Source organism: Dama dama, chromosome X (genome assembly GCF_033118175.1).
Source record: "Dama dama isolate Ldn47 chromosome X, ASM3311817v1, whole genome shotgun sequence".
Lineage (NCBI taxonomy): Eukaryota > Metazoa > Chordata > Mammalia > Artiodactyla > Cervidae > Dama > Dama dama.
This window is the reverse complement of record NC_083714.1, coordinates 118,943,801-118,953,304: the sequence shown is the minus strand read 5'-3', so window position 1 is coordinate 118,953,304 and position 9,504 is coordinate 118,943,801. Positions and strand designations below refer to the sequence as shown.

General features: G+C 38.7%; 1 protein-coding gene across 1 annotated transcript; it reads left to right on the top strand.

The window, feature by feature from the left end:
* Nucleotides 1–1,874: 1,874 nt before the first annotated feature.
* LOC133052315 (E3 ubiquitin-protein ligase RLIM-like) lies at nucleotides 1,875–5,434 on the top strand. Its single transcript, XM_061137127.1, has 2 exons — nucleotides 1,875–2,118; nucleotides 3,780–5,434. Exons 1-2 carry the CDS (start codon nucleotides 1,875–1,877, stop codon nucleotides 5,432–5,434), a joined length of 1,899 nt encoding a protein of 632 aa, XP_060993110.1.
* The last annotated feature ends 4,070 nt before the right edge of the window (nucleotides 5,435–9,504 follow it).

Here is a 9,504-nt window from a genome sequence, read left to right as displayed (position 1 = left end):
CTCAGTGGAAAAGGATTTCTCATTTTCACTAGATCTAGCTAACATGTCAGATTTAGCTCTTAAATATACTTTTGTTCACATGCTCATGCTTTGACCAATTATCATAACCAATTTGAGATTTGCTGATGGGACATGGCTGTATCATATGTCCTTACCTTTAGCCATGGTAGTGAATTCAGCTAAATGTGAACCAACTGGACTAATGCTGTAGAATGAGTTTTTCCACCACGAAAATCAGGATGCTATCAGCACAAGTTGTTACAGGGACACTAGCAAGAAAAATAAAATTCACTACTTGTTCTCAAAATATACCAAAACATCTTAATCAGTATCCTATTTCTTACATTAAAAAAATCAAAACTCTATTTACAGCTTGTGTCAGTTATCCTTTCTGAGATTAATTCTGTATTTCCACCCCTACACCAAAATTGTGGCCACCGATGCCCAAATAAGCCAAGGTCTTTCAAGTCTTTTTCTGACAGAGCCTTTCTCTATCAACACATAACTGCCATCTTCCATCTATAGAAACTGATAAGTATATTTAAAGATTCGAATTTAAACATAATACCTCTGTGAAATGCCCATTAAATAAGTGTTGCACAAGTCTCAGTACTTACACAATAAGACATATATAAATCTATTCTAAAATATATTGTATTGTGATAGTTTGTAGATGGTGTTTCCCACTCACTTGGGAGTACAAACTGCTCCAACAATTGACATATCTGTAGAGCTAGGACAATAACTGACCCAGTTTATGTTGGATGGATTAATTATTAAATAAGACAAATTAAATAATCTCAAATTCAGTAGCCAAATCTTGTCTTTACATGAATAATTTGAAAGAAAATCTCAAACAAGTGTTAAGTGGGACTGATAGTATTAACGAGTCCAGAAATTCGCAGAGGTCTCCTTCAGGTAGCATTACAAATAAGCGTTCGTTTATTTTCACCAATAAATACAGCCATCCGGATTGCACTAAGATACATGGAACAAAATCAGCAAAGTTGGTACTCAATACCGTAGGTAAAATAACTATTAGGGATCCATTTTTTAAAGTTCCTGTGGTAGTCTGACTAGTTTTGTTTGCAAGAGACACAAGGACAAAAATGAAACCGAAAGCTTTTGCAGAGAAGAAATTCCCTGGATGAGCAGAAAAGCCTGCCCAAGTTTTGGTGTTTTCTGTTCATTTGAAACAGGATTGAAGGGTCCTATAATCAAGATGAAGCCATTAAGAGTTAAAAGGGAGAGGACACATTGAAGAGAGTCAACTAAGACCCTGGTGAATTATCAAAAACTCTGAACTACTTTCTTAGTGAGAGTCTATGGTCTGAGCAATTCATGAGGAGAAAAGGCAGCGGTGCCCCGGCACCTGGAAATGAGGAATGCTGCATTTAAGGAGACTGACTTGGCGTGGCATTTTGAAGCCGGTGTCATGTAAAATGTAGCGAATGAAAATGCCTTCTGAAAGCCTGAGAACAGGCTGCCGCGGGGCGGGGGGAGGGGGTGCGGGGGAAGAGTTCAAGGACGGTGCTTGGTACATTATAAACCCTCAGAAATACTGGCAGCTTTTGATTGAAATGAAACCCAACCTGAATCCAGTCCCTACTCAGTTACATAAGGAAGACAATGGATGCCTAGGCAAGGCCTCAGCAAGTTAAGAGATAGAGGCGGATCTCAACTATCGCCTCACCAGAGACTACAGAGCTGAGGTGCCATAGCGGAGCAGCGGGGAACCAAGCCGGACCATTATCTGACTGAAAGTGTTCCGGTCGCTCCCGGGCGGAAGCAGAAGCTGAAGAGAACTTGACTGTGGTTGTTGCGTTTCAGCACTATGTCATGAAATTCAGATAATTTTCCACTTGTTCATCGAGATGGAAAGCTCAGATTCCGTCGATGAAGAAGACAGAGTTTCAGTCCGACGCAGAAGTCAGATAGACCAATTGGCTCGAGAAGGTGATTACTACAGATTCGTAAGTGGTCTGAGTGAAGAAGATTACATACTTATGAGGGACAACAATTTGCTCGGCCCCCTAGGTGAAAGTACAGAAGAAGAGTTGCTGAGGAGACTTCAATTATTAAAAGAAAACCCACCACAAAACTCAGATGAAAATACAGGTATATTTCTCTTTGGGGGGAACAGGATGGGATGAAAAAGGAACTTCACATTATTACATAATCACTTCATAAGAGTAAATAGTAAACATACAGAAGTGGCATAAATTATTTGGTAAGGAACTTCTCATAAAAAAAGAACTGACATTTACTTGATTTGCCGTGAGAACGCCAGAGTAAGTTTTTCGTTTTTTCCTGATTCACATTTGGATTGCTTTAATTGGGAAACAGTGTGAAGTAGACTATTGGTTTTTGTTTGGTTTTTGGTTTTGTACCTCAGTGGAAAGTTCCTCCTATGTCCCGAATTATTTTCTCTATCGATGAAACTGAAAGTCACTCAGTCGTGTCCAGACTCTTTGCAACACCATGGACTGTAGAGTCCATGGAATTTTCCAGGCCAGAATACTGGAGTGGAAGGGATCTTTCCAACCCAGGGATGGAATCCAGGTCTCCCAGTTTCCAGGTGGATTCTTTATCAGCTGAGCCACAAGGGAAGCCCAAGAATACGGGAGTGGGTAGCCTATCCCTTCTCCAGCGTGGATCTTCCCGAATCGAACGAGGGTCTGCTGCACTGCAGGCAGATTCTTTACTAACTGAGTTATGAGGGAAGCCCTCTCTATCCATATACATGTGTTTAAAAAAAAAAAGCAAAAAGAAATATTTTATATTCTAACCAAGTAGTTCTCAACTGGAGAAAGTTTTGCTCTCCCCCACCCCAAGGGACATTTGACAATAGCTGGAGATATTTTTGGTTTTCACAGAGGGAGGCATGGGTGTTACTAGATCTAGTGGGCAGAGGCCAGAGATGCTGCCAAATATGACACAACACACAGGGTAGCTCCCCAAAATAAGAATTGCCCAGTTCCAAAATGTAAATATTTCTAAGGCTGAGAAACCCTGCTGGAACCTCAGATCTGATGCCTTCTCTCCCAGTGTGAAATAGAGGATTTTACTATCTAATGAAGAGGATACTATAACACTTTGGTTCTGGAATATGGTCTTTTATGGGCCATGCTAGGTTCAGTCTATTCATTTGATCTGACTTTCAGCTTAATGCCAGTTAAAAACCTTGGTAATATTAAGAAGTATTCAAAATTCAAATACTTTTAAACCTATAATCTTTGTTTATATTTGGGCAATAATCTTATATTGTAAAACAACTTAGACATTATCAAAAGCATATAAGAGCCTAGGAGTAGAGATGTTGGAGACGAATGAGAATTAGACAATAACATCAATTGAATTAAAATACTAGCACTGTTCCTTAACTGGTGTTTACCTTGTAGAATTGCTTTGGTGCCTTGCCAGTGGACTGAAAAAAAAAATGTTGTTTCTTGACATGCCTCCCACACTGGTATACAGGGCTGTGTATATGACGAAATATTGAAAAACAGACTTCCTTCAGATACCCTCTGAATTTATCTAGGATTAGTGTACTCTTTTTCAGATGGAATTGAAACTTCCCTGCCTTTACTTATAAATCTAGATAATAAAGCTTTTAAAGTATTAACTCTGTAAATGTGAAATCAGTTGAAAACATCTGAGTGTTTAAGTTCTCATTTTTGTTTGCTTTTTAAACAAAGTTTCAGAGTGCTATTATATGATGGTTCCAATTTTGGTAGTTCTTTTATATTCCCTCCCCTCCCTTTTTTTTTAATTAACAGATAGAGGAGATGCTTCAGATGATGTGTCTAGTGATGACCCTCTACTAGACTGGCTTACCACTTTCGGACAAACTGAAAATGTGACAAGTGAACAAAAAGAAAATCAGTCTTGGAAAGAAGAGAGCCAAATTAGTGCTAACAGTGATGAGCTCAGATTTGGCTTAGAAAGAAATCTTGACCCTGATGATGAGAACTCAAATCCAGAAAATGAATGTGTAGCATCTGCAAAACTTCCCAGGAGAGAAGATATGGAAGACAGCCAAAGGCAAGTGGAAAGTCCACAATCTGAGTCACTATTTATAAGACCATCTACACCAGAACAAGATATGACAGAAACATTAATGGAATTCCCACCGACGAGAAGTCAGAGAAGACTAAGAAGTAGGAGCCCAGTCTATCGGAGAACCAGAGCAAGGACTGACAGTTGGTCACCTCCACATTCACTGTGGGAAATTTTTCAAAGAATTAATGAAGATATACCATCTCAGCCTTTTAAGCAACCTCTCATAAGTGAGAATGAGAGATTTTCTAGAACTGGGCATGAAGAAACTTTGAGACAGCAAATGCCTGGACATGAGTTGCAAAGTAGGGATCTTATTGAAACTTCTACAACTAGGAATGCTGTTCATGAAGAATGTTATTCAGACACAACGTGCAGTAGTGAAACTTGGGAAGTGATGGAAACAAATCTAACCACTCCCTTCAATCTTAAAGTAGGACGAGTTCATTATCAAGCATGTTCTCAGAGAGACAGCAGAGTTAGTAGAACTCAGTTAACATCTGACTCACCAAACAACACTATCACTTCAGAAAGTGAGCAAGAAGAACTGAAGCCTATGTTTTCACATTCTGACGAGGCCAATGAGAGTGCTTATGTCAATACAATCGGAAATCCTGCTCATAGAATTTTAAATACTAGCTTAAGTGATACAACATCTGTTCCAACTCAGAGTACATTATGGCCGACAATGACAGGATTTAGTAACTCAAGTAATCTTATGGACAGTGACAGTAATTTAGAGCATAGTGTCTCACCTCCAAGTGAATACATAGAAAGGGGAGAGTCACCAAATGAAAGACATGGACCCAGTGGTAGGAGTAGTAGACGTGGTTCTGCTTCAAATGCCAGATATGATCCTGATTCAAGTTTAATAGTGATATCAGATTCAAGCCCCTATTTGATTTCCAGCTCTGCATCCAGTCCTATATTAATTTCTAGCTCAAACGATGAAGATTCAGAAACTAGCTCTCTGATCTTGGTAGAGAATGAAGAAAGAATCTTATCAACAGGCTTATCAGAGACCAGGCAAGAAGGTGGACGAATGACCCCAATAATATTTGATGATAGTGACTCTTGGCCCTCCCTTAATCTGGATCAGTTTTTCCTCCTAAATGAAGATGACCCATACGAACTTACAGGACTTACCAAAGCACAGATTGACAACTTGGCTTTAAGATCTTTTGGAGAGAATGAAGAATTTAAAGCCTGTAGCATTTGTATCACAGAGTACACCGAAGGCAACACACTACGCATCCTACCTTGCTCCCATGAATTTCATGATCACTGCATTGATCACTGGCTGGCTGAGCACATAACCTGTCCTATTTGTCGTGGGCCAGTAGTGGATCCCTCTGAGGCAGATAATTCCATGTGAGATCTGAATTGTCAGATATATAAATTGTTACAGTTTGGACAACAGTCAGCTGCCTCATGTTCACTTTTAGAGTTATCTATGTTAAAATATAACAATCTGAATCTATATGTAACAATCGGAACTGAATTACTTGTTCCTGAAGAAATTATTGGGCTTTCCCCAATTTATGTTTGATAACCAAAGGAAATATTAAAAAGTCAAACAGTGTTGTTCTATCTGACAATAAAAATGAGTTACACACCATAGCAATGCATTGAATTTCAATAGAAATGTAGTATGTGAACTGGGTTGGGATATTCCTGATGCCATGAGAGAAATGTTCTAATATGATATAATCAATCCAGATAGATCCTAGTAGTATCTTCTAGTCATATAAATCCCAGATATCTCTTGGCCCTGTTCAATCCTGGTTGTGCATGCAAAGAAACAGGAGCCCAATTAAATAATTAAGAAGCAATTTAAGACTGCATTAGAGTCATTCACATAAAGGAGACATGTCATTTTCATAGAACACCATAAAAAACTTAGAAACCCTTCTCTTCCTATCTCCCTCCAGCAGTTTATCCCATCCTCCTAACAGTACCTTAACGCTTCTCCTATTCCCCACTCCCAATGTATGAGTCAGAGTCCAAGCAAAAGCTGATGGCACACTTTAAAAGAGTGATGGAATATCATTTAATGAGGTGACTAAAATGTGAAAATAGTGAACAGAAACCAAGAGATGATGAATACCCAGAGGCTAGCAACTGAGAAGCCAGTATTAGAACCACTAGGTTTGAAGGGACATAGAGAGATAGTAGTTCCTGCAACCCCAAATGTCTTAAGAGGTGTAGTAGAAGTCCACCCAGCAAGAGCTATAAGCTGAGAAAATGGCAGCCACTGCCAATCCAAAGTTTTGGAGAGGGCGCATCACAGAAATGAATACCCTTACCTTCTTTCCTCCTGACTTCTGATCTTTTGTCAGTAGTTCACATTAGCCAAATCTAACCTGAAGGACTGATGCTGAAGCTGAAGCTCCAATACTTTGGCCACCTGATGGGAAGAACCGACTATTGGAAAAGACCCTATTGGCCAGTGCAAAAAATTTTGCTTAACATTTTCCATCCTGATACAGGTGAGAGTACACCATAATACAACCTAAAGCAACAGTTGTAACTTTGTACAATTGCAACCTGTACAAGTGCAGGTAGTGTTAAGTATAAACCTGCTCTAAAAATTTAAAGTTAGAAACATCATTGACCTTTATTTTCTATGTGACTTGCTGGTGGCCACAGTATTTGCACATAACTACAAAATATAAATGGGGAGTAGTGGTGAAGTTTTTAAATTCACCTTTCAGCTAGCAGATTTTTCACACAAAGATATCTGCATGGCCATACATGAAGACTTAGGTCAAACCTCTGAAACTGACATTAACTAATACTGAAATTTGTTGAATATTCTGACTTTTGTTAAGCATTTCTGATACCAGGTGTACTTCATCTACAGTGAGTAGAATAATTATAACAGTACTTCGTTTTCATACTATCCTAACAGGTTCCAGTATTCCAAAGGATAATAATTGCTTAATTAATGCTTCAGTACATTCACATACACCTTCTGTGGTTGACAGAATTCTAAGATGATGCCTAATGATCCTTGTAGTAGCCCCTCCCCTTGAGTACGAGACCTGTAAATATGCTGGAGTATTGTTCCCATTGTTAGATTATGATAAACAGCACAGTTGATTGGGAAATTATACAGAGTGAGCATGTCCCTATCAGTTGACCACTTAAAAGGCACAGAGAGCACTTCTAATCCATATAAGATGGTTTATGCTCCTCTTTCCCTGCTCCCCTTTTATAAACCCAACTATATATCCTGGAAACAATAAAAGACAACCAAATGTGAGCTCTGAAAGGTATAAAGAAGAAGGTGAGTTGGCTAGGCACCCTTAGAATGACTGAGCAACTTCATGGTGGGGCACCTTATGACCTCTACCAAGAAGAAATGTGACCCAAACCCAGCATTTCCTCTCAACTTAGTAACAGGAAGTGGCTCTAATGGGCTCTTCCACCATCACATCAAATAGAAATTCCACAAATACCAAAGGAAACCTGCAGAAAATAAAAGGAGAAACAATGGAATTATCTTTTGAGGGTATGGGAGGATTCCTCGAAGAGATGTTACCTGATAAAAAGAGGATAAAAAGAAATTGCCAAGTGAATAGGAGACATTATTTAGCTTCTATTTCTATTCATTTCTCACAACAAAATAAAGATTAACTAAAAAAAAAAAGGTATAAAAGCAACAACTCACTACAAATTCACAAATACCCCTCCTCTATTTTCTTCTCCTTGTGTTCCTTTCACCCACCCAAATGCTTCAGTATGTAAGCTTTTCTCTCAAGACAATGGAGTCCACAGCATGGCCATCACAAATTTGAATGCTGACCAATAGGTGAAATTCCGAATGAATAATTATCCTCAGAGACTAAACAATCCTTGAAACCAAGTGAGAGAAACAGGGTTTGGCTTATCTGCTCTGAAATACTACCTGAAAGATTGAATCCCTAAAGTTTCCATATGTTTGAAAGCAAATTGAAGAGTAAACCCTGGGTCTTTATATGTACATGTGTGAGTAGTGTGTGTGTGTGTGTGTGTGTGTGTTTTGATTCATGAAATGTTGGGGAGAAACATGGTATGATGGAAAGGGCAATGGCACCAGAAACATGGGGTTAAAATTCTATACCCGTCACTCTCTTGCCATGAAACTTTAAAAACTCATTTAATGACCCACTTAATGCTTTTTCATTTGAAAAAGAATGAGACTTTTTCCAGCTTTAAAGTTTGATGATTACATGGTCACTTTTAGTTTCACCTGTTTCAGACTGAAAGTGAAAGTGTTCATTGTTCAGTCATGTCTCCGACTCTCTGCAAGCCCCCTAGGCTACTCCATCCATAGAACTCTTCAGGCAAGAATACTGGAGTGGGTTGCCATATCCTCCTCCAGGGGATTGTGCCTTCCCAGGAATTGAACCCGTGTCTCCCGAGTTTCAGGTAGATTCTTTACTGTCTGAGCCACCAGGGAAGCCCCTTTAAAGACAACCCATCTAAATAAACTCTCAGCTATTTCTAAATTTCCAAGTATATACAGATAGCTGATTACTTATGACCTCTCACTGACAGGCCTATTCCACTCAAATAAAGCCAACTATACTACAGAAAGGTACTCAATCTGTCTGGGACACAGAACTAAATATCCATCCACTCACTGTGTGAGTATATACACTTAATAAAATGCTCTGTAGTAATGATGACTGTGGTCTTTACTGTCCCATGAACCTAAATATGTTGGTTAATAAGTTAAGTTCGTTGCGCAGTCTTGTCTGACTCTTTGCAACCCCATGGACTGTTGCTGGCCAGGCTCCTCCATACATGGAATTTTCCAGGCAAGAATACTGGAGTGGGTTGCCATGCCCTCCTCCAGGAGAAATTCCTGACCCAGGGATGGAACCCAGGTCTCTTGCAATGCAAGTGGATTCTTTACCATCTGAGCCACCACGGAAGCCCCTTTCTATCCATCAAAAGTGAAAGTCATTATTTTGTCAAGATCTGATTCCTGATAGTCACTTACTTAGCACTGCCCAGTAAATTTTCAATATTAGGATTCTTTATGGATATATTCATGATACTTTTATTTTCACCTTTTATATTTGTATCCACTAAGTAGTATTTTCACAACACATGCATATGAATATTTGTGGATCATTTTAATGCATCTTTCATAATCTCAAAATCTCTTTCAAGACCCATTTGCTGTGAAGAGGCCTTACCTCTTAAATAACCTCTTAAATAGATGATTTATTTTCATATTTGAAGTGAATATTTATTTTCATATTTGCAAATGAAAAAGTTTCATGTTTATGAAAGAAACCATGTCACCTTATATAGACACCCATGCACAGAAAAATCTGTATGTGTTACACACACACATATATAGTCATATATATATGCATATATTTATGTGTGTATATATTGTGCATATATATGTGTGTATATGTATTGTCATTTTTCCACTCACCCATACAT

Excerpts from the sequence above, each read along its gene's own strand:
- LOC133052315 (XM_061137127.1), top strand. The coding sequence starts at position 1,875 with ATGGAAAGCTCAGATTCCGTCGATGAAGAAGACAGAGTTTCAGTCCGA. Across the intron at positions 2,119-3,779 it reads AAACTCAGATGAAAATACAG|ATAGAGGAGATGCTTCAGAT; the intron begins GTATATTTCTCT and ends TTTAATTAACAG.